At 37.3% G+C, this 25,319-nt stretch overlaps 2 protein-coding genes across 3 annotated transcripts; one reads left to right on the plus strand and one right to left on the minus strand.

The window, feature by feature from the left end:
* Window positions 1-5,399: 5,399 nt before the first annotated feature.
* LOC113298026 (thioredoxin-like fold domain-containing protein MRL7L, chloroplastic) lies at window positions 5,400-8,100 on the plus strand. The gene is made up of 6 exons (XM_026546660.1): window positions 5,400-5,496; window positions 5,681-5,877; window positions 6,007-6,530; window positions 7,242-7,323; window positions 7,425-7,536; window positions 7,622-8,100. The coding sequence occupies exons 2-6, from the start codon at window positions 5,683-5,685 to the stop codon at window positions 7,759-7,761; spliced, it is 1,053 nt and encodes a 350-aa protein (XP_026402445.1). The 5' UTR covers window positions 5,400-5,496; window positions 5,681-5,682; the 3' UTR covers window positions 7,762-8,100.
* Window positions 8,101-8,854: 754 nt separating this feature from the next.
* Window positions 8,855-12,718, minus strand: LOC113298027. 2 transcript variants are annotated; one of them, XM_026546662.1, is made up of 6 exons: window positions 12,473-12,718; window positions 12,037-12,330; window positions 10,391-11,940; window positions 9,733-10,146; window positions 9,318-9,538; window positions 8,855-9,207 (listed from the first exon to the last, which is right to left on the minus strand). In XM_026546662.1, the coding sequence occupies exons 2-6, from the start codon at window positions 12,162-12,164 to the stop codon at window positions 8,956-8,958; spliced, it is 2,565 nt and encodes an 854-aa protein (XP_026402447.1). In that variant the 5' UTR covers window positions 12,165-12,330; window positions 12,473-12,718; the 3' UTR covers window positions 8,855-8,955. The 2 variants fall into 2 exon arrangements, with proteins under 2 accessions (XP_026402447.1, XP_026402446.1); XM_026546661.1 differs by having other exon boundaries at window positions 12,461-12,718.
* Between the last annotated feature and the right edge of the window lie 12,601 nt (window positions 12,719-25,319).

Below are 25,319 nucleotides of genomic sequence, written 5' to 3' on the forward strand. Positions count from 1 at the left end.
AATGCTTTAACAATTACCTAGCATTCTTGGGAATCCCCAACCCTCATTCTCCTTTAATATTTCTCTAACATCTTCCTCGGTTGGTTTTCGTAAATACGTTGGACTAAAATGATTAATTATTACTTCGCAAATCAAAGAAAGATAAGTGAAGGAAGTTGTCTTTTCAATACGAAGGTACTCATCATTCGAATCCGCTGGACAACCTAAAATCTTTAGAGCCGAAGGAAATTTTTGGTTAGAACCATGACCTCTTTTATTCAGTGCATCAAATTGATAATTAAGTTGAGGTTCCACTCAACAAAGATCACTAATAATCTTTAAAACCAGGTGCTGGGGTATGCATATTTTACCTTAGAAATTTTGATCAGAGTACACACTATTGGGAAGAAAATAACCGTGCATAGATTATGGTAGAACCATTTCCTCCTTCGATATGTATATCTTCTTATGGATACTTCTTTTGGATTTGGAACTCTAGGTATTTGGCCCGAATGTATGAGCATCAGAGTGTCGATTAGTTCTCTATTTCCAGTTTCTTTATCATCAAGTTATTGCAACCTTCGTTGATCATTTCTTGCTATGCTTTAAATCGATTTTTTGCAACATTTCATAGACTGTTTCCAGAAATTAACATTTTTGGAACTCATAACCTCAGCATAAGTTTTAGGATCATCATCAACATGCATAACATACTTAGTAACACTAATAATTTCATTCTTACTACCTATTACACGATATGTTATAAAATCCAGACCATAGTTTTTATATGTTCTTGCTCTCTTACTCCATCTAAATTCGATATGTTCAATAGGTGTTGAATTATCTTCCATGTCTTGAGTAGGAGCAGAAGCTTCATCATTATCGTTAGTCTCCACAGATTCTAGACTAGGTAACATTATGTTTTCTGTGGGTTTTATTTGGGAACTATTCATATGCAAGTTCTAAAAAAATTACGCATCTACAAGTTCTATAATCTTAAAAGTGTTAAGGAGGATTAAAAATTTGTAAGTGATAATGTTAAGTGTGTAACCTATAAAAGCACATTTATAAGCCTTATTAGTTACCTTAGGTCTTTTAGGATCAGGCTTCCTAACATATGCTAAATAACTCCTAGACTTTAAGTCTTCTCAAATTTGGTTTTCTGTTCAACCACAATTCGTAAGGATAAATATTCTTGTTTTTCAAAGGAACTATGTTCAAAATATTGCATGCAGACAACATAACTTCATCCCATAAAGAATTTGGCAAATTTGAACTAATAAGCACAACATTAACCATCTCAACCAGCATATTCAGCCTTAAAAAGAGAATATGATGTTTTTGATCAATCTTCAAAAGAGATGATTGAAAAAATCCCTCTTAACTCTGAATCTTCTCTTGACAGAAGAATTTGGATCTCATCCAGAGATGGAGTCTTTCCTACAAAATTAGCATATTCAACCTTAAGTGTGAGGGGGGATGACTCCAATTCTGACTTATGGAGTGCAGTGTGGAAGCTAAAAGTCCATGCAAGAATCCAAAAATTTTGTATGAAAGGCTTTAAAAGGTGCTTTACCAGTGAATGAAATTCTACACAAAAGAATTCATATATCTGAGTACATTTGTCCTAGATGTAAATTAAAGACAGAAATAATTATGGATGCGTTGGTTACCTGTAAAAAAGTAACACAAGTGTGGCAACTTATAAACATTCAAAACAATCAGTTTCAAGACTTTACCTTCATTCAGTGAACGAAATTCTGTTTGCAGCTACATCCGTATCAAGACCAATCTTCAAGAGTGGAGCAATTTCCTTTGATGGCTTGTGTCATATGGTCCATTTTGACAAATAGAAAAGATATTGTTCATAACAATAAACTGGAAGAACTAATGGCTATTCTATCAAGAGCCAACTCAATAATGTTGAATACCCCTAAAAGTTCTATCATCAGCCGAATCTCAACAATATCACAAAATTAACTAACATCTTCTACTTGGAAGAGTCCGTCTGGAAATTGATTGAAAATTAACACTGATGGTACTTGGAAACCTAATTCTGAAACAGAGGGAATGAGTTTCTTAATAAGAGACTCCTCTCATCAATTTATCTATGCATATTCGAAGAACTTAATTTGCTTTTTAGCAGAAGAAGCAGAGGTACGTGGGATCAGAGATGCTCTAAAAGTTGCAAAGGAGATGAAGATGGATCAGATTATTTTTGAAGCGGACGCCGCATAAGTAATAGATAAGATAAATAAGAAAAACTTCTTGGGGGACCTAAGAACACACATCATGTTTCAAGATATTAAATCCCTACTTTCTAGCTTCCATCTGATATCACTTAAGTTTGTTAATCGCATTTGTAATAGGGCTGCCCATGAATTAGACCAATGGGGTAAGAAAAATGTAACTCAAATGGCTTGATTTTTCCCACCTGTTTGACTCATTCCCGTCCTATGTAGCGACTTCAGGAGGGGACCAACTGATATTCCGTAATTTGGTTGTTCTTAACCTTTGCTTATATATAAAAAAAAAAACCATCTCAACCAAAGTTCTACTTTTCCTTTCAACATTAGCATTTTGTTGAGGTGTATAAGGTGCAGTAAATGATGAACTGAATCATGCTCTTGACAAAAGAATTTAAATTCGTTAGGATAATATTCCCTACCATGATCAGAACGTAAAATTTTAATTTTCTTTCCTAATTGTGTCTCTATTTATGCTTTGTATATTTTAAAAATATCAAACACATCATCCTTAGATTTCATCAAGCAAGTATATAAGCATACCTAGTACAATTATCAATAGAAGTGATATAGTATTTGTTTATGCCACGAGTCATATAATTTTTAAGATCACCAACATCATTATGTAATAACTCAAGCGAGGCAGAACTTTTACCACATATTTAAAAGACGTTCTATGTATTTCTGCTTGCACACAGATTTCAAAGTTAGAAATTTTATCAAAATTGTAGTCGGAATTTATTCCTAACGTTTTCATGTTTGTAAGGGAACCATAACTCACATGTCCTAATCTACCATGCTGTAAATCAACATAGTCAACAATATAAGAAGAACCATCATTTATTAAAATTAAGCTTAATCATTCCCTTACAAGCATATCCTTGTCCAAATAACGCACCATTTTTGGACACTACAGACTTATCAGCCTCATAGGTCGTCTTGAATCAAGCCTTGTTAACAAGATCTCTAGAGACAAGGTTTTTCAGAATGTCAGGGACATGTAAAATATTTGCAAACACGACAGTGTTTCCCAAAGTAAATGAGAGTTTAACAGGGCCTTTGCCAATTACTTTTCTACGTGGGACATTTGCGGAAGTAACTTCGTTTCCATCTCCATTAACCGTTTTGTATGTCTTATGAAGGTTCCATATTTACATATATAAATGGTTGAACCACTAGCATACCACCATCCACTACTATTATCAGCAACATCATTAGCGGCTTGCACTACTATTACAAGTTCGATATTAACCATATTCGCCTCATTTTTATTTTGTTTCTTTCATTGATGACATTAACGAGCATGATGGTCGGGTTTCTTACAAAAGTACAGTCACACTTCTTCTTGTTGTTGGAATCTTGCTTCTTAACTGAGTATCATTCTTACATTTCAAAGAATTTCGTGTCTTAGATTCTTCCATACTATTTACCTTAGAATAGTTTTCAGCATCCATAATTTATCATTTATGAGAGTCCTCTTCTATGTGAAGATGAAGCTGTAAACCTTCTAAATCATAGTCAGTTTCAACAAGCTTAGGTTTCTTCTTCTAATCACTCCAAGAAGGGGGAAGACGAGAAATAATAACCCCAACAACGAATGAAGATACAAGATCAGTATCAACATCCTTAAGATGATTAACAATTAGTAAAAGTTCACTGACCAGGGCAATAATTGACTTACTATCAAGTATTTAAAGTCCATGAAGTTGCAAATTAGGAATTTTTTGTTGCTTACTTCAGAACTCTTGTATTTGTTATCAAGCGTAGTCCATAATTCTTTTGCACATGAAATACTTCTACACTAGTCTCCAAGGCATCCAAAATATGACTACAACACGTGAAATCATCTTCCTGACGTCTTACGTCTGGCTTTCAAATCATCAGTCTATTTCGTTGTTGGAGTAGGAATTTACTCCAATCTATCTTTAAGAATGTACCACAACCTAAAAATGATAAGGAAAAATATCACAGTCTTTTGCCAATGAGTAAAATTCCCACTGTCAAAACGTTAATTCAGAGCCTGGTTCATCAATCGCAAAAATTGAGCAGTAACAATTGAAGTTTCACCCTCTTTTATCGAAAAGGTATTTGCTGAAAACTGTTGGAATATGGGTACCAGGAGGATGGAAAATTAGTAAACAAAAAGGAATATTGTAACACCGACTTCAAGGCCTTGCGATTCTTTACATCAAATGTTTCGACCCCTCCCAAATAAGTGGCGGATAGAATTGGTCAATGAAATAATACTTTCAGGATACAATGAAGCCCTAACAACATTGTTGGATTCAAGAGTTATACTCCCTTGACCCAAACCAAGAACACAAAGTTACGAGATTCTGATGATGCTTAGAGAGAAAAGAAATGAGAGATTTTTATGTGATTCTTCTAATGATTTCAAAGAAAGCAATTACCACTATTTATAGGGTATTTGCACACCAGTAGATTTACCTTCAATATGCATCAATGGTAGCTTTCGGAAAAAACACTTCTATTCCAATTCAAACAAATTCAAATCAGGTCCAACTGTTTTATATAAGAAACTGCCGGGTAAGAAACGTGCGACCATTTTATACCCAAACTCCCAACACCTATAGTGGGTTTGGACGTAGAATTTCAAATATGGGATTTATGAGTCCATGAGGTTTGGTGGAATTACGTTTTCCTCAGTGCGTTTGGTTGTCAAATTACCTGGAATTACGTTTCCCATGGGAATTAATTTTCCAGCAAATTCTCCATATAGAACCGACCCCTCCCCTTAAGATTTGCTGGGAAACTTATCAAGGGATTTATGAACCAACTTTTTTTAAGATTGTAAGAGCAATTTCAAATGATAAAATAATTGTATGAATCGTAGGAATTTTAACTAAATTACCAAACACACGAGGGATTTACATGAATCCCATGAAATAAATTGCTCGACATCGTAAATTCTACAAACAAACCCACCATTTGTATCAAGTTAATAAGAACCGGTATTTCAAATCACTAACTTAGTACTATTCTTAACTCGGCGTTGGTTCAGGCCCTGTTGAACAAAACAAGTACTTCCTTTTCGGGCAAAAGAAACAACTATACTTCCTTCTGAAAGTGGGTAGACAAAATTCTAACCTTTACGGTTTTTAACCCACGTTAAATTGTACGTTATCCCAATGTATCTGTGAAAGTACTCAGTAGAGTAGAGAATTGGCTATCATTTTTCTCTCGGTCTTAGTGGGTTTTACTCAAGAAGAATATAATTTGTTAGCTCAAGGTAACAAGCAACAGAATTTAGGTAAGGCTAAATAACAGTGCTTGCTTTGTTTGGAATTCTATACAACTTATCTTTTTCTTAAACTTCTTAAATAACAATGCTGAAGATTATGTTGAGAACATACTTGTTTTTGATTTTTAGGAAGACCCGTTACTCCATTTTCCTCCATTTGGCTGTCTAAATAAGTAATTCTTGATTTCTGCAGAAATGACGTTGCAAACTAAGCTGGATATTAGGTGTTTGTCATATAGTCTAAAAGAAGATAGACCTTTTGATACTTTGTCGACCTGGGCTACTCATGTTCATTTCCCCAGTCGAAAACAGTGGATATACGCGAATGTTTCGGTAGAATTGGATTGCTGTAATCACACTGTATCAATGTTTGGTAGGTCGTCATTGATGGTATGTTGATATGTTCTCCTCTCTCTTTCACTTTCTTGTTTCAGTGAAATAAAAATATGTACTTTGATAAGTGATGAGAGGATATGTTTTTGCAAAGTTTTGTGTTTAATTGTTTGTATTTCTCTGAAGTATACTGGTAGAAGAAAATATGGTTTAAGAGCTTCTGATAAGACGGTTAAGGAAGTCGAGTTTGATGTTGAGAAGAAAAAGGTTGAAGTGATGGACGATGAGGATGATGAAGAGGGTCCGAGCTTAATGAATGATGAGGAGAGGAGGGAATGGAGAAGGAAAATTAGGCAAGTGATTGACAACAACCCAGAGGTAGAGGAGGAGGATGACCCAATTGAAAAGACGAAGAAGATGGAGAAGCTTCTTGCTAATTACCCTCTTGTTGTTGAAGAAGAAGATCCCAGTTGGCCTGAAGATGCAGATGGCTGGGGATTCAATTTAGGCCAGTTCTTTGATAAGATTACAATTAAGAATAACAAAAAGGATGATGTTGATGATGAGAATTACTATAGTGATAAGGAAATTGTGTGGCAAGACGATAACTACATCCGTCCGATAAAAGAAATCACCTCTAAAGAATGGGAGGAAACTGTATTTAAAGATATTAATCCCCTGGTTGTTTTCGTGCATAATCGATATAAAAGGTATGTATCTTTTCTTCTCCCCTGCTACTTTTATTTTGATGTGCTCTTCTTTCGTGCTACTAGTTGCTCCCTTTAACCAATTATTGAAGGCAGATAGTTGCATAAACCGTGTAAAGAACCCAAGCAACCTTTTTTTTCTTCTGTACTTACATAGGCTTGATTGGGATCTAAAAAGCCACTGAATCCCATATACTTTCTTGCCCTTTTTTTGCACTCTCAGTGTCTGTAGGTTGCAAAATTACCTTTGAAATTTTTGATGAGCTTGAAAATATCGAGCTTTAGAAAAAAAATGCATGTCATTCAGGGCTTTACTAGTTTACTTCGCTTGGCTTGGCTTGCACTTCCTTTAGGTGGACATCAAGAAATAGGACTCTGTAGGTTTTCGTTTGTGTTGCTTGTGGACATAGACTGGGGTAGTTTAGGGTCAAATCCCATATATCCAATCTCCTGTAGAAGCTGATTTGCTTCCGGTAACCTCTGCTTATGAGGTTCACGATTAATGTAAATATCTCACGCTTATCTGCGGGTATGTGTTAGTCAGATTAGTGTAAAAAGAATCCTGATGCTGATTGAGGATAATGAATCTATGAGCTGTGTTCTAGATTCTCAACAGGCCATTATTTAACACTAAATTTCTTTTGATTAACAATACCTGGTTAGTTGGTCACCACATGAAATGTTTATTTTCTACCATTTGATGATTATCTCCAGACCCAAGGAAAATGAAAAGGTCCGCGAAGAATTGGAGAAAGTGGCTCACGTCTTCTGGAACACTGGGCTTCCTTCCCCTCGAGTACCATTTCATCATATCTTTGCTCCTTCTCGTCCTCTATTCCCTTTTTTCACTGATCATCAGTTTCTTGACGTTGTGTGTATGGATGTTTTTATGAACAGTGTGTTGCTCTCGACGCTGTTGTTGAACTCGATCTCGTCTCCACCTTGAAAGTTACAGTCTTTCCTGAAGTTATCTTTACCAAAGCAGGAAAGATCTTATACCGCGAGAAAGGTACATATGACTGCATCAATAATATGTACTCTATTTCCTATGCTCTTGATGTCATTCTCATTGTTGTAAACCTATGATTATTAAGGGTTTCGGACGGCAGATGAGTTGTCGAAGATAATGGCATTCTTCTATTATGGAGCAATCAAGCCACCATGCTTGGCTACATTACTTAAAGAAGACCATGAACTGATCCCTTCTGCTCCAAACAATGTTGACCAAGACTAAACGGTGACGGGGATGTTGTACGATAAAGGTTAGCTAAATGTTTTTATGAAGTTGGGTATTTTCTGAGTGCATTATAGTTGGTTTCAGTCATGGTAGAAACTTTGCAATCTTTGAATGAGCATTATAGTCTGACCCTTGTTCAGATTTTATTCATATCGGCCACAGGGTTCAGAAATTTCCAGTTCAAGTACCCTTCATAAGATAAACAGAACTAAAAAAGATACCTCTCATTTTCAGATCCTTTGATGTATCCCGCAACTTATAAGACGAAAATTCTTCTTGCAAGAAGAATAAAATGTAATTTTTGACAATTCTAAGTACATTTGGGCTTGCATTTAACTGTGAACATACCAAAACGATGAGCTCGGTTTTGGATATTGTTTTATTTTCTTCTTCTTTTGTTCTCGAGTGTCTTGCTCTTCTTTGAAATTTTTGAACTTTGAAGGGCGGGTAATATGAGTAGGTAAGTTGACGAGTAGGGAAAGACTTTTCAACTGCGAAACATGACTTGTGGTTTTAAGAGTTTGACTAAAGTACCCACTCAAATCCGGTTTGGTAATCCCGGTATCAGCCGTGTACCCCAGCGGCCCAGCCATTTTAGGCAAATAAGTATACTTTTTCTCCAAGAAATGGTCCAACCCAGGACTTGTTGCCAAAGAAGAGTCATGCCCCTTCAGTCACGTTTGGGCGTAAGAATAAGCTGGCTGGTCCCCCTGGATTGGGCGCTCACCATGACTTGGACTTTAACGATCTCAATTAACACTGAAAGGTCATAATTGGTTTTACTAGAAAATTTTAGACAAGTTCATCTTCGCTGATGTCCTCCTTGTAAATTAGTTTGAGTAAACAAAGTTCTAGACGGTGCCATCGTCACTGTCAGTTTCCATCGAGAGTGATCACTAAGTATCATAATTAGGTACTAATGTGGTCCGTTAAGTTCGTAAGTCTATTATTTCTCACAATTTGCAAAACTTGGAATAGAGATGACAGAAACTTGCCACCCTAAATCAGTATTTGAACCTTTACGTATTAACAATCAAAATACCTACTCTGAAAACTCAAAAAGTGCACATAAAATGTTAATCTAAGCGAATTAACAAAACTGTAAGATGCTCTACAACTGATCTAATTACTGTATTCAAAACTTAGTTACATGTATAAGGGTGGATGAACAGATAAGTTCGTCTCAAGGTTTCAACAAGGAAAGGGCAAAAACGAGGATTCTAAATGAATCTTCCTATCTACGAGAGTGATATTGTTTAACTTCTTACGACACCATACTAATTGATCATTAGTTATTTTTGACATATGTAGCACCCTAGAGACAAGTTTAAGATCAACTTGAGAGTGGAATACAGCTTGACTCGAGTGTTCTTCATTTTGCTTTTGGAACTTCCTGACTATGCAATTTCCGATTCTCATTATTTCTTTCAGCTTCTTATCCTTCTGAAAGTTACAAAAGAGAATGAAGGACATTAGACAAGATTAAAAAAATAAAAAATAAAATCCAGTACGGAAACATAAAACAATGAGCGAGTAGAGTTGAAGAGTTTAACCTTTTGAAGAGTTGTTTGAACATCAACCAAAAGCTCTGCATCTCCGGGGTCATGGAGCTTAATCTGAGGTCCTAATAGTCCCTTTAAGATCATATTTCCTTCATTCCTATCAGCTCGAAGAAACTTCCACAAGATTTTCATTGATTCTTCAATGATTTGTAACAACATTGAGCATGTGATGGCATATTTTCTTCTTGTTCCATCTTTATCCTTTGAATCCTCTGCATTGTAGTTGGACATTAGTTCAACATTTTAAAACAAGAATTACGTACGTATGTAAACCCCAACTTCCTAAAGATGAGGATGCTAAAGCCTAAGGAGGTAACCATGAAAACAATCTTTTAATGCAACCAAGAAAAGTCAGAGAGAAGTGACTTAAAGCAAAAAACCTGCAATTCAGTTTAGAATGTATTACCTTTAACAACTGGAACTTGAAGTAGGTTACGAAGAACGCATCGATTTTTTATGTAGTTTTGAACCCTTGGTCCTTGAAAGGGCTCATCCTCTAGGAATCTTTGAATGAGCACTTGGAATTGTTGAAATTCTCCTGCCACTTCGTTGTATCGACGAACTTCGTATTGGTCAGATTCCAACAACTCTCTAGCCTTAAGATATTGCCAATGCAGGTATTCCCATGACAGACAAAGTTGTCCAACATAAACCACTTCTAATTCTCCTTTCAACTCTTTAATGAATTTTTCCATTGATTCTCCTTCTGGTTTAATACGCTTTGATAATCCAAAGCTTTGTGAGAATACTGATGTGAGTGTTGGCGTAGTAGATTTTTGCAACGACATTGTTTGAAGTGGGTCTTTTAGCTGAAGAAAACCTGTTGAGCGATCAACGCATTCGTTAGAAAATTGTTTTCCAACGATATAAAAATCTGTTTGGTATTCCTAAAGACTCTTGTGGCACAAAAAAGAAAACCTTTCGTGGCACAAGTTTAGGCGACATGGTTCATGAGTGTAACAGTAAAACCATAAGCATAGATTTTCTAAAGCAAATTGGCCATGAATAACAATTCTAAGTAGTGAAATTTACGTTAACAAAACAAGGGAAGTAAAGTGACTGACCTATTGCGTACATCTTTTGATAATTCAAAATATCGAACTTCCTCATCCTCTCTGTATAGATTTTATAGAAACTGTGGAGCTCGCCAATACGATCTTCGTGTAAAAGCTTTTCATCAATCTTCCATGGCTTAAGATCTTCAACCACCTTAGGGGACTCCTCGGATTCTTCAAAAATTGTAGGAAGTCCTGTAGCTCTAACTTTCTTTATCTCCATTTTCAGCTGCTCTATTAGCTCCTGATGCTCCCAAAGGGACTCAAACTCATCTGCCTCTTCAGTATCGGGCCATATCGATTCCTGCAAACTCTGCTCTTTAGAATTTCCGGAGTCATTCAAGAGATTCTTCATTTTTCCACTGCATTCTTCTACTTTTGGTTCTTGTTCTTTTACATCAAATTCACTTTCAGTTAGAAATTCTGTCCCCAGAATACTTGGATTCTGCAAATCATTTTCCTCAGGACATTCATTCGATCCTGGGTCCATAGTTTCTGGAATCTCCGCATGTGTTGCACCAGAAGAATTCTGAATATCTTCCATTGATTCTAGCATAGTCTCATATTCACCTTCAAAATCTTTATCTGATAAAAAACCTTCACTATTCAAATCCATTATATGATTCATATAAGAAAACCTGTCGCCTAATTCAACCGAGTCCGAATCCGAATCTCTATCGAAATCAGAACCAATAATTTCCTCTTCCTCTGTCTCTGTCAAACTCTCAGCTCCATCAAAATTAGTGCTTTCTAAGCCCACTAATTGTTCCTTTTCAGAAAGCTGTACTTCAGTTGGTTTTACAGATTCTGTTTTCTCATAATTCTGTCTACTGCAAGAGTCATCATCCAGAATTTCATCAACAGAATTTTCTATTTTCGAACAGGGTTTAACAAAGGTTTTGTCCGGTAAGGACCCACCATGAAAATCATCATTGTTTTCTTCAATCAAACCATCATTATATAATTGATTAACAGTAAAGTTCATAACTTTCGGTTCTTGAATGAATCTACTAATATTCTGACCAGGTAAGAACTCATACTTACTAGTATTTGTGTTCATTGGGATTAAACTACTGTTAGGGCTGACTTCTGGTTCTTCAGTTTCCTCGTTAGTTTCCCCTCTGGTTTCTTCATAAATTGGAAACTGAAATTTGAAACTGAATTTTGGTGTCTCTTTTTCATTAACCTCATCATCCTCAACACACTCTGTACCCAGAAAATTGAGAACTTCAGATTCAAGTTTCTGTTCTGAAACATCTAAATCATCATCAGCAACATACTCTGTATCCAGGAAATTGAGAACTTCAGATTCAAGTTTCTGTTCTGAACCATCTAAATCATCATCAATCTGGTTATTGATTCCCTGTTGAAGACTCAAAACTTTGGGTTCAAGTTTCTGTTCATCAATCTGGTTACTGATTTCCTGTCGAAGACTGCAAACTTCCGGTTCAATTTTTGGTTCTGAACTGTCTGATTCATCAATCTGATTATTGATTTTATGTTGAAGAACAGGAAAATAGTCCGATTTCTGTTTCCGAACACCGTCTCCAACATTAAATCTGGAACAAAAAAGAGCAGAGTTAAGACGGAAAAGACCCATCATTAATTTAAACCCTTAATCTACAAAATCAAAGAAAACCCATGAATTGAATTACCTGAAGAAATATCTGATTATGAATTTGCCCAGAAAAAATGTATACGTGGTGATGAAAACCCAGATACAACTAAGAAACATGACAAACCCTTTGTTGTTCATCGGACTGCAGAAGTGGGTTCCAGACATAAATGAATCCTTGTGTTCCCTTTAATTAAATGTCAACAACTTTTGTGTACATGTTTAAGGAAGTTTTCTTAAAGGAACAAGATGAACCATATTTCCATCAACAAAATCTGATACCAGCATTGAATTTTTCATACAGAGAGAGAAAAAAAAGGAAGTGACTTTCTACCTGTAAAAAACGAGAATCAAGAAAGAAGAAACAATTCAGTAAAAGAAGTTGAAACCTGACCTAATTTAAGTTAGAAAAAAGAGAAATTAATGGCTAAGCTGAAGCAGAGTATTAAGGGGGAGAAAGGTACTTGATACCCAACTTGATTTGTTGTTGTTCTTCTTCTTCTTCACTTCTCTAATTAGGTTTTACATGAAAATCTCCTAATCTGCTATTGTCATTCAAAGTACATGTTATATAAAGCAACAAGTATCATTGAAAATCAATGAGAATTTTTATCGGTATTGATGATGAATTGTCTCTGTTTTTATTTTTGGATCTTTTCCGATACGAAAAGTTCAAAGTCTTGTGGAAAATTACTCAACTCCCCTACCCCTCATTAAAAGTTCCCTGTGAAGATTCTGTATTTCAATTTCGTTGATTTGGAAATAAAAATAAAGCCCAAAATATGATCCCAAATTGAGAAAAATGGCATGTTTTTGACCGTTGTAGACATGCCACGTTGGGCATGGTAAATTTTGTGATGAATCCAGTGGTTAAAATTTCACCACAGAGTGTCGAGTGTTCATACGAGTCATGGCCTAACGCGGTAGTCGAAATAAGTTTGTACTACATGGCACATTTAGGAACGGTCACTGTCACAGACTCACGGTAATAACATGTGATTCCTTCTCTGATTGGGTAAACTATATTTTGACCGCGGAAAATAAGTTATTACATAATAAATGATCTGTCGACATTCCTTTCTTGATGATCACGCGTGCAGTTTCTGTCATCGTCTGCTCAGGATATCAGCTGTTAGATAACCCATCTTTTCTTAGTTGCCCGTAACAATCATCCACTGCCTTGTAAATGTTGGTTTCATGGCGTGATCTTTAAATGGGCTATGCCCGGTGCAAAATTTTTGCCAGGTCCAGTTAGCTTTCAAGTCACTCCAACATTTGAGTTCTATTTCCACCCCCGAAAGCATCGTCAACAGGACAACGATATTTAGGGGTGTAAATAATACCCGAAAATACTCGGCCTGCCTGTATCAGCCTGAGCCCGCCTGTACCTGAAGTAGCCCAAAGCCTGTTATGGCCCGTCATGGACCACCCGGCCTGGCCTGGATTAATTTATTGGGCGGTCTCGGGCTTTGCGATTAATTATGATGCCCGGCCTGATATCCGGCCTAGTGTCCGGCCTGAAAGCCTTCTATGTGCCATTAATTATTTAATATCCTCTTAAAAAGACTTAAAAGTTACAATTTTATAATTGTCAATTTTGTGTCAAGAAAAATAAAATATATAATTATTTTTTTACTTATAATTAACCTTTTCAAAACATTAATGGTAATATATTTTCTTATTAGAAAGTTTATTGTACTCTAATTAATTATTTATTATAGGCTAAAATTAAAAATTTGTCAGTGTAATTTAAATATAAAATAATACTATCACTTACGATATGCGATGTTGGAAAGGAAATGATATTGTATTTAATACCGTTCATTTGAAAATTTAACTTAAAAAAAAAATAAATCAAAATAGTGGCCTGTCCGGCCAGATTTGACCTTCCCGTATAAAAAACGGGCTTTGGGCGGTCTTTGGGTTGCAAATTATCTACTTGTGCCCGGCCTGTCCGGCCTGAATTTGTTTACGCTCACAAATATTAAGCCTGGCCTGTCCGACCTGTCTTAGTTTTTGGGTTAGGCGGCCCGGCCTGCCCGAATTTACACCCCTAACGATATTGTTTATTTTTTCTACTATAAATAAAGTATCGTCATTATGATATTGTTTCTGAATGTAAAACCAAAATGTGGAACTGTTTTAGCATGAAGTCAGCTTTCTCGATCATCAATTTGCCGATTCATGCTTACAAAGGGTTGCTTAGACAAACAATTACAATGTTGGTTATTAGGGTCAATACTTATGTTATTAGTTGCACTACATCTTTTGTATAATGACTTTGCGAACCACACTTCTAAGTTAAAATTTCCTCCGTTTCAAAATAATAAACAGGTTTGTGTGCAGGTACAGGTATGAACCTAATTATTATTTTGAAACGGAGGGAGTACCGAATTAGGTACAGGTACGTACTTATACTATGAGGATCATCGTTACATGTACAGTGGATTCTTAGAAGGATGATCGATGATATACTGTAGTTAGTATTTGCACCTAAATTTGGATTCTAGTTATGGCTCTGTGAGGAAATATGACACCGAAATTGTTTATCAGTTTAGGTCCCTTCGGATAAGTTAACTATGTTTTGAGGGTTTCTTCTAATATTGGAAAGGGTTACCGACAAAATGGAGAACAATGTCATGCCGTCTTTCTTCGGCCAAGATGGATGGTTGATGTAGTTTTCAGGAGTTCTTTCCCTAAACCGACACTTCAACGAATATAATTTAATATTCTTGATAGAAATAATACACTAAAGTAACCTCATCAGTATTTTATGTGCTCAAATGGGCACCGAATAGTGATAGGAGCACTGAAAGTATATGCAAAATATCGAGCACTCACTATTTGTTAAATTAAATCATAGCTCCTTTTCAGTATTTATGACTTTTTAATCTGGTTTTCGACTTTAAGTTTGATCATCAGGCTTATAATATCATAAACAACGTAATCTAATGATCGCGCCATGAAATTATGTGATGTTTGATTTTTTTATATGTGACGCTATGACCTACCTACCAGTGAATTGATTAAATGCAATTGGAAACAACTGTTTCTGCAAAATTATTATTATTATTTTGATTAATTTATTTTAATTTAATTGAACAAAGAGATAAAGTGAACAAAGAATTTACAAGAAGTTAAGCGTAAGTCTAGCCACTAGCCGGGCACCGATTCCTTTTTGAATGACTAATCCTATCTATGGAAAAAGAAATTTAAATTTTGACATTGATGTCGTGGCTAGCAAATATAGTACTTCATTCTCTTCAAAAAGTCTATAATATTGTCTCCGAGTTCACCCAACGTTGAAAAAACTAAGGTTGCGAAACCATATCCATGAGACCTACATTTATCAAAATACTTGGCATGTTTCCGAGCTACAACATTGGACACATCAAGCCATGGTGTAAATGCATGTAAACCATCACCTGCTAAAGGCGAAACCACAGTAACATCCAAACACACATCAAGACCATTATCCCAATTGTATACTAAAATATCTGCTGGCCTGAGTTCCCCACCATCGTGCGAAAGGAAACCTAGAGAGACTTCTTTTCTCGTTGGTATTCTTGCACGAAAACACATATCAGCTAGTGTATCTCGAGCGAGATCATGTCGAAATTTAATACCAACATCATGTGAGCAATGTAAGGCATGATCCCCGTAGATATCCATCTCTTTATAGAAACAAGGACATCGGCTGCCTTCTAAGAAAAGGGTGATACCTAACATGTAACAAAGGACTTAACGAAATTGACGAGGCCCAATCTTTTGGTTTAACCCATCTACAGGGACAACTAGCAAATAGTCTTGGGCGTGCTGGATTTTGTTGCATTGCCAGAGGATTGTATCACATTGAGACATGGGGTATCGAGTTAACATCTCCTTTTTAACCGCAGCAAAGTATGGAACCGCCAGAGATCTCATTGGAAGGGGGGAAGTATCATCAATGCAAGGTGTAGAAGGGTTCATGCCCCATACCTGTATGTAGGAATCCATAGCCTGTTGATAACCAAGGCTACGACCACTAATATTGGAGCTACACAGAATTGTGTTTTGTAACAACTGGGTTTGCATAAGGAAGCCAATTAACAATAGTGTTTAGTATCCGACATGGTGTAGATACCTAAACCTCCGTTTTTGATAGGCAAGGATACAAGACGTTGCTGCAATGGACCGAAACTAGGTCCATATCCAGTGAATAAACGCTGCAAGAATTGGAATAAGTATCTGTCAAAGGTACTTTCAGCCTGTTTTAGAGAAGCTGGTATTGTGGTACGCATGGTGAAGTATATGCGAGAGCCCCAACACAATTACAGAGGAGCAATAGTTCAATCTGGGGGTCTTATAGTTTTTAAATGGAGTCCATTAAACAGAAAGTACGCTGAACACGATTCATCACCAAGTTATTGCAGAACTCTTGATCACGACTAACTGGACCACCAAGCAGTTTGACTCCTTTTTTTGGCCTGCAAATGTTCGCAGGAAAAACACCCATATGCAAGCTACGATTGTCAATGTTAGGCCAAAAAACTTCTGTTTTGGTTACATTGAGATGGAGTCCAAGTGTTGGGCCTACAGTCTCGATGATGTTGAGAGCCTCGAAAACCATAAAGGTGTCTCCAATGATGGTGTTGTCATCCAGGTACCAAGCATGCAGGTCAAGTTCACACTGTTCACTAATATGTAGTGCAAGAGGGTGCAAGGTCAGGGCGAAAAAGAGTGGGAAAAGAGGGTCTCCTTGCTGAACACCTTGTGTATAAGACAATATCGATGTTCCATAGTATAACCTGGATGGAGAAGCATAACAAAATTCGACCCAAGAGTAAATGGAAGGGCACCTATGCCTTACTTCACGTAGCATGGCTGTGCGATCAACTAGATTAAACGCATTGCGAAAGTCTACTAACAACATAGTCATCGATGCTAAGTTACCTTTAGTTTGCAGTAGCCGATAGGCATAATGTAAAATAGCCTCACCCCCACAAGGAATTCCAACCCCAAATTGCAAATCACGTGAGTAATCACCCATAGCACTGCCGACAGTTGTAACTGCCACTTTCGATACCAACTGTCTCCAAATAATACCCACAACAATGGGTCTTATATCCCCACCGGATTTGAGTAATGGGGGTGAGGGGGGCACTGGCTATGTATTCACCTAGGGAAGTAGGGAATTTCTCTCCAAGGAGAAGATTGACAATACCTGTGATAGAAGAGAGAAGTTTATCTGCAATAGCAGCCACAGAACCACTTAGGGCATCCAATAAGTGTTGTGCACGCAATCCATCTCGTCCACATGAATTCCCTTTGGGGAAACTCTTAATCCTCCTAAGAACTGCTTCTTTAGTGACACTGACAACTGCTGTCGCGACTACCTGGGAGGGTAAGTCAGGTGGAGGTGCTTGTGGATGCTTGTTTTGTAGATCTGTGAGGGTTGCTGCAGTTGGAGGTGTTATGCCACTGTTGTCAAGACACGGATAGTTGTTGTGTACTGTCCATTACGCACTTTCCTACGACAAAGGCGCACGTTAACGTTATCTTGTTTATGAGACTTGGCTTGAGGTCTGTCAGGTGGAAGAGATTCCTATTCAGTCAAGGGTTTGGTGCACTAATCTAATATAGCCATCTGTTTCATGCCACTGAGATAATGCTTGGCTGATAGATAAAGTATGTGATTTTTTCCGTGTGCCTGACCGCTCCTTCATGCTTCATTTAGGGATGTAATTGCATAGGACACAAGTGGGAAAAAGAAGCAGTTGGATCCATAGGGTTATATCCCTAGGATTAAGTATGATTTTGTCAAGGCATTGTTTAAAAGCTCTGGCAAAGTTTAGCTTACACTTTGAAGGGATATTGCAGACAGTTTGAATTTGAGATTGAAAAACCTTGTCGAGCAACTCTAAAGAAAGGAAAGCAGGTAAATTTTCTTCGTATGTTGCATTGTTGATTACTTCGTTGACAACTACCAGGTTTGCAGGCTTGGGGATCCCATGTATGAAGAAATCAACACCTCTGCCATTGAAGGGGCTTGGTGTTATATCACCAATGTGTTGTTTACAAGGCTTACTCCATGCCTGCAAATGCATATATTCTGCACATAGCCACATTTTCATATCAAGTAAAACATCCACCCAGACTTTGAAGATATTAACATTACTACAAATTCTCTCCCTACACCGATCATTCTCATCCCCATGAATGAAGTTTTGATCATTAAGATGACGAATCAATGAATTCTTAGTAAGACCACTGCCTCTCACCCCATTATCACATCCATAAAAACCTTTGAAAGGGCATTGAACATGTGTACCCCTTTGTGATTCAGAACCATTAACAGGAACTGATGCAGAACATGTACAGGGCATAGTGATTATGGAAAACAAACTAAAACCTTATCGGAAAAATTCAAATTTGCCTATAAAAAGCAATCTTCATGCATCAGTGGATAAGAAAAGATTGTTAATTAGCGTTTAACATATGTTAATGCAAGATTTCAAAACGAATGAAACCTCAGAAAACCATTCATCAAAGACTAATTAAAACTATACACAGAGACAGAAAACATATAAAACTAATGAAACCTCAATTTAGTTCTTGTTCTTACCTCAAAACCATAGAACAACTCCTTCTCTGAGAATCCAAATACCTTTCTACTCAACTCCTTCACTGAGAACCCAAAAACCGCTCAACTCCTTCTCGGAGAAAAAAAATCCTAAAAACCATAAAATTTTCTTCAATCGACGAAATCCTCCTTCTCAACTCACAAAACCTTTCCTCAATTTGAGAGAAATTCGACCACAAATCCTAATTTAAACCTACAGAGAAGATATACCAAAACCCCCTAAAAATATCTTGCTCCAACTCCTTCTACTTCTCTGAGAAACGATGATAAAAAAAAGGAGAAACATACTGTTAGAGAATTGCTCGGTCGAACTCGCTTGCGTTGCTATCTCAAGCATCTTGGTCAATGTTAGTGATCAAAATTATATGTCTTGATTTCTATTTTACTTATGACTAAGTCTCGGTCTAGGATAGTTAGGAATAGTTGAGCTCCAGACTCCATGGCGATTATCTTACGAAGACGAAGAACTACTCAAGGAACCAGTGGAACTTCATCCGACCAAAAGGTATGTGGAGACTTGAACTCATCTGTCACTCAAAAGTCTATCTACTCTATCTCCTACTCTTGAGACAAAAGTCGTATAAGTATGATAGTTTTCATACATACACATTTGTTATTTCGAGCCGAGTTTATTCGCCTATCTTTTTCTCGAAATACGTGTTGGTAAGCTTTGCTTTAACCATTTTCATCTTTACCCATGACGAGAGCCATGATGACGTTTTAATCTTGAAAATAGCTTTTATGACAATAGTCGATTCTTTATGTCTAACGACTATTATAACATTATAGAAGAATGTTTCAATGATTGAAATGTGGAGTTGAAATTACGTAACCAACTATGAATATAAGCATATATAGTTTGTTCGCATATCAGTGTATAAATCCATGTACCGGAAACCAAGTGCGTGCATATGTGTGCATGCGGTATTGGTGAATGAGACAGGTTCGGAAGTTTTCATACCGAAAATTTCTGCTAAGGTTTGTGAAGTTTGCAAACTGAAAACTAGTCACCTAGGTATGCGTACCCGTACGTGATGTGACTCAATAATGTTGTAGTAAAAAGGTTCGTAAGACTTGTGAAAGCAAAAGATTCTAGATTTAATTTTTAAACTAAAAATATAGCAAACTCAAATAAAGTGATATCAAGATATTAGGAACAACCAAGACACTGATTCCACTATTATACATGAATAAATTATGGTAAATAATTCAAAACTCTAATTATCTTTTAAGTCTCTTATTCTTAATTCACAAATAATCAGGCAAATTCTCAAAAATTAATTGTATCCCCTAAGCATAGATTATCTAATCAAAGCATAACCTATCTAATTGAATCACAACTAATGAAGAAAATTTTGCAAACAATTAAAAACTCTGCAAAAGCAGTGATTGAGGGAATTATAAATTATAAATTAGAGAAAATAATAATTACCAATTATTCATGCGTAAATAGCTTCCTCATTGCCTAGGTTGTGAGAGAATTAGCCGCTCATCATGTTGGAAACACGCTCAAAAATCATTATTATTGCTCAAAGATGGTGTACAAATGATGGAATGGAGAGAAAATATTAAAAATCAGGTTTGTAACACTTATTTCTGTTACAAACCAGTTGTTACAGAGAACGATAGATGAAAACTGTCGCTGTCACTGTAGCTATACGACCCACGGCTAAGTGTCGTTGTCACTGTTGGAAAATGACTGTCCTGGTAAGTCTGTTCTTCGTGTTCTTCAGCTTTGCAGCAGCAGAAATGGAGTTTCTGCAATTTGATCTTCTCGACTTTCTGGTGCTCTATAATTCTCCCAAAACTCTTCGTCCCAATTATCTCTCCCCAAGACGCTATTTATACACATCATGCGATGAAAATCTCTTTTAGTAACTCGTAATAATTCTCCTTACCTCTGCCAGCCTCGGAGATATTTTATTTCCTTTTTCTTCTTCTTCACGCGTCTGTTACTGTAAACTATCCTTATTTGTCTTCTACACGTTTCTGCTCCAGTTTGGCACAATCCAAGCACAAGCATTACACGTCTAAATCTTGCGTAATCTCGTGATATACTCCTGCAAAACTCGTGCTTCTCTGTTTCGCTCCATGACATGATTAAGCCAATTCTGATCCGAAAGAACACCCATAACAGCTTCCTATGTTCATATCAAGTCTACCCACTAAGTTTCAGGGATTGAATCTCACTAAATCACGTCCAAACACCCGATTGAAAATCTGCCAGTTCTCTTCACCATTTTCCCGCCAAAACAAAATTTTGAATTTGTTAAAGAAGGTCACCCCTTATCCAGTGGTCTCCCCTTATCTGTTGCTGGAGTCCGAATAACTCATGTCCTCCGGGGTGCCTTCAGCAAGTGGGTGTTGTGGACAAATATGGGTGTTGTGGACAAATGGGCTACACATAGTCGTGGGTGACACATAGATAAAGTGGGGGTCCGTATAGCAAATGTCCTCCGGGGTGCTCAGAGCAACTTTTCGAGCCGAATTTTCCAACAATGTTTATTTCCAAAAAGTACCTACAAACACACAAAATACCATTATAAGTACGAAATCGAGTACTAACAATACGAAACATTGAGGAAAAATTAGACACAAAGATGCGTCTATCAAATACCCCCAAACTTATTATTTGCTAGTCCTCGAGCAAAACTAATAATAAGAAAATAAAACCGAGTTAATCTCGGGAGGGGTTACCAGAGGTGTACCCACAAAACCATTACTCCAGACCCTAACTATCTATGCAGAACCTTGGAAGGCACTAAAGGATCTCCTTGGTTAGCATACCTATTGACTACAGGAGGAAGTACCCTGATGCGAAATTCCAATTGATGTACACGAGTTTGCACTCAAGCATACTAAAATTCATATAAAGTGACAGAACTCTACTCAGATAGTTTTTGTACATCATAACCGGAGTCAACCAATCACATGGAAAGATTAAGAAGATGGATAAAGAGAAAAGATAGATGGTTTAAAGTGAACGGTGTTTCCCATATCTGTCTGAAAGCCTCTGCCAAGATGGACCTATCCTAATGGACTGAGATACCGGTCTGACTAATATCAACACAACTGGCATATACAAGGGGACCAGTGGTCGATAAACCTAACTCTAGGCCAACACAACTGGCATATACAAGGGCACCAGTGGTCGACTTTATTGAATTTATTCCTGTTGGTCTGATGGTCTGGTCTTAATTTTTTTTTTTTTGTATCTCAATCACCCTATTTCACCCTAGCAAAGGTAACAACTTGAATCGTGTGCCCCACCAAATCACTTAAAAAATAAAAACAGAAGGATTAGGATTCAACGAGATATGGCGAAACTACCATGTTTTTTTTTAATTCTAACACCTGAGCTCTGTGCTTTTATGAATAGACTCTTTAGATGTTTCCATCTAATAAGATTGGTTCCTCAACTCCTACAACCAAGATGTTTCCATCCACTTAGATAAGTTAGTGCTATCCTTAATAGGCATAAATTTCTGGCTCTGGAGTTTATTTATTGCAGCAAAAAGTTTCTTCCCCACCCCAAAACTTAAATCTAACATTGTCCTCAATGTTTCTAATCAAAGAGCAATACCAAAAAGTAAAGTAACATGAGGAATCAGTAAAGAGAGAAGTCGGAAAGATAGTCCCTGGGTGAAAAGAGAAATCAAAGACTAATATACAACATACAATCGCCTCGATGGTCAATCAAGGGTAAACAGGGTCCTCCAGAGGGACCTCCTCAACATCACCTGTAGAAAAGGGCTCTAAAAAGGGTTTCAATCTCTTACCGTTAACCTTCGAAGAACTACTACCATCCGGTGTCTCGATTTCAACAGCTCCATGAGGAAAGACAGTGCGAACAATAAAAGGACCCGTCCAACGAGAACGTAACTTCCCAGGGAAAAAATGCAAGCGGGTATCATACAGAAGAACTTTTTGACCTGGAGAAAATGACTTTTTTAAGATATTTCTATCATGCACAAGTTTCATTTTGTTCTTATACTCCTTAGCACTATCGTATGCATCTCTACAAATCTCTTCCAACTCATTGAGATGGAGTTTCCTATGGGCTCCTACCTTGTCGAGTGAAAAATTTAGCTGCTTAACATCCCAATAAGCTCTATGTTCTAACTCAACAGGTAAATGACATGCCTTTCCATACACAATCCGATAAGGAGACATTCCAATGAGGGTCTTAAACGCAGTACGGTAAGCCCATAAGGCATCAGTAAGCCTAGACGACCAGTCTTTCCGATTAGGATTAACTGTTTTCTCTAATATACGTTTTGTCTCCCTATTGGAAACCTCTACGTGACCACTAGTCTGTGGATGATACGGGGTAGCTACCTTATGTGTAATACCATATTTCTTCATCAAAGCCTAAAAGGCCATTACAAAAGTGCGACCCTCCATCACTAATTATAGCTCGCGGTGTACCAAAACGTGTAAGTATATTATTTTCAAGAACTCAATCACAACCCTATGGTCATTGGTTTTACACGCAACCGCCTCAATCCACTTAGAGACATAGTCTACAGCGACAAGGATGTATAGTTACCAAAAGAATTAGGAAACGGACCCATAAAGTCAATACCCCACACATCAAAGACCTCAACAATAAAATGGGTTCAAGGGCATCATGTTCCTACGGGAAATGGTTCCTAATTTCTGGCAACGTTCACAAGTAACACAGTAACTGGGAGTCTTTAAACAACGAAGGCCAATAGAATCCACACTGCAATATCTTAGCAGCAGTCTTCTTAGCACTAAAGTGACCCCCACAAGCATGATCATGACAAAAGGAAATAATACTGGACTGGTCACTCTCAGGTATACATCTCCTAATAATCTGGTCTGGACAATACTTAAACAAATAAGGATCATCCCAAAAGAAGTGCTTAACCTCGGCTAAAAACCTAGAACGATCTTGTTTACCCCAATGTTGGGGCATTCGACCAGTAACAAGATAATTCACTATATTCGCATACCAAGGTGCTTGGGTAACAAAGAAAAGTTGTTCATCAGGAAAACTATCCCTTATAGGAAGGGAATCATCAGGGGAATCAACAACTAGCCTAGACAAGTGGTCTGCTACTACATTTTCGGCACCCTTTTTGTCTCTAATGTCTGGAGAGAACTCTTGCAACAAAAGGATCCACCTAACAATCTAGGTTTCGTATCCTCTTAGACAAAAGATATTTCAAAGCAGCATGATCAGTATATATGACGATCTTAGAACCTAAGAGATAGGGTCTAAACTTGTCTAAGGCAAACACAATGGCTAACAGTTCCTTCTCGGTAGTGGTATAGTTCAACTGGGCATCATTCAGAGTTTTGCTAGCATAGAAAATCACATGAAGTAATTTGTTTTCTCGCTGGCCTAGTACAACACCAATAACATAATCTGAAGCATCACACATGATCTCAAAGGGTAAGTTCCAGTTGGGTGCCTGGACTATGGGGGCGGTAGTGAGTAAAGTCTTAAGCTTCTCAAAAGCCTCTAAACAAGCATCATCAAAGACAAACTTAACATCTTTTGCAAGCAAATTGCAAAGAGGTCTAGAAATAAGGCTAAAATCCTTAATGAATCGACGATAAAAACCTGCATGCCCTAAGAATGACCTAATATCTCCTAAGGTTTTTGGGACCTGTAAAGTCTTGATAATGTCAACTTTGGATTTATCTACCTCTATACCCTTAGAAGATACGATATGCCCTACAACAATTCCCGATCGAACCATGAAATGACATTTCTCCCAATTAAGCACTAGATTCTTTTCCTTACACCTAGTCAACACTAATGACAAATGATGCAAGCACTCATCGAAAGACGAACCAAACACTGAAAAATCATCCATAAAGACCTCTAAAAACTTTTCTACCATATCGGAAAATATGCTCATCATGCAACGCTGAAAAGTCGCAGGGGCGTTACATAGCCCGAAAGACATGCATCTATACGCAATGGTACCAAAGGGACAGGTAAAAGTAGTTTTTTCTTGGTCTTCTGGGGAAATAACGATCTGATTGTAGCCTGAGTAGCCATCTAGAAAACAGTAATGACTATGTCAAGCTAATCTCTCTAGCATTTGGTCGATAAAGGGAAGGGGAAAGTGGTCCTTCCGAGTGACCTTGTTCAATTTCCTATAGTCAATACAAACACGCCAACCCGTGGTCACTCGGGTCGGGATTAACTCATTGTTATCATTCTGGACTACAGTAATACCGGATTTCTTGGGAACAACCTGAACGGGGATGACCCACTTACTGTCTGAAATGGGGTAGATAATGCCTGCATCTAAAAGTTTAAGAACGTCGGTTCGAAATACTTCTTTCATATTAGGGTTTAGTCTTCGTTGCATCTCCCTAGAAGGTTTGGTATATTCCTCTAAATAGATCTGATGCATACAAACAGTAGTACTTATACCCTTAATGTCTGCTATGGTCCACCCTAAAGCTTCCTTGTTGTTTTGAAGGATGGTCACTAGCCTACTTTCCTGATCACTATCCAAGTCGGAAGCAACAATCACAGGTAAAGTCTCAGATGGGCCTAAAAACACATACGTCAAGGTATCTGGCAATGGTTTTAGGTCCAACTTAGGAGGATCTTCTAACGAAGGAACTAAGGTAGACTTAGAAACTGGTAGTGGTTCGAACTTAGGTTTCCATCCGTTACTAGTGTCTAACAAAGGGGTTGAATCTAACAAAGC

This window comes from Papaver somniferum, chromosome 7 (genome assembly GCF_003573695.1).
Source record: "Papaver somniferum cultivar HN1 chromosome 7, ASM357369v1, whole genome shotgun sequence".
Lineage (NCBI taxonomy): Eukaryota > Viridiplantae > Streptophyta > Magnoliopsida > Ranunculales > Papaveraceae > Papaver > Papaver somniferum.

Bases quoted from the DNA above. Each gene is read 5' to 3' on its own strand.
- LOC113298027 (XM_026546662.1), bottom strand. From the start codon at position 12,164: ATGTCTGGAACCCACTTCTGCAGTCCGATGAACAACAAAGGGTTTGTC. The intron at 11,941-12,036 runs GTAATTCAATTC...TTTTTGTTCCAG, and splicing joins ATAATCAGATATTTCTTCAG to ATTTAATGTTGGAGACGGTG. The intron at 9,208-9,317 runs GTTAAACTCTTC...TGTAACTTTCAG, and splicing joins TTCAAACAACTCTTCAAAAG to AAGGATAAGAAGCTGAAAGA.
- LOC113298026 (XM_026546660.1), top strand. From the start codon at position 5,683: ATGACGTTGCAAACTAAGCTGGATATTAGGTGTTTGTCATATAGTCTA. The intron at 6,531-7,241 runs GTATGTATCTTT...GATTATCTCCAG, and splicing joins GTGCATAATCGATATAAAAG to ACCCAAGGAAAATGAAAAGG. The intron at 7,324-7,424 runs GTACCATTTCAT...TTTTATGAACAG, and splicing joins CTGGGCTTCCTTCCCCTCGA to TGTGTTGCTCTCGACGCTGT.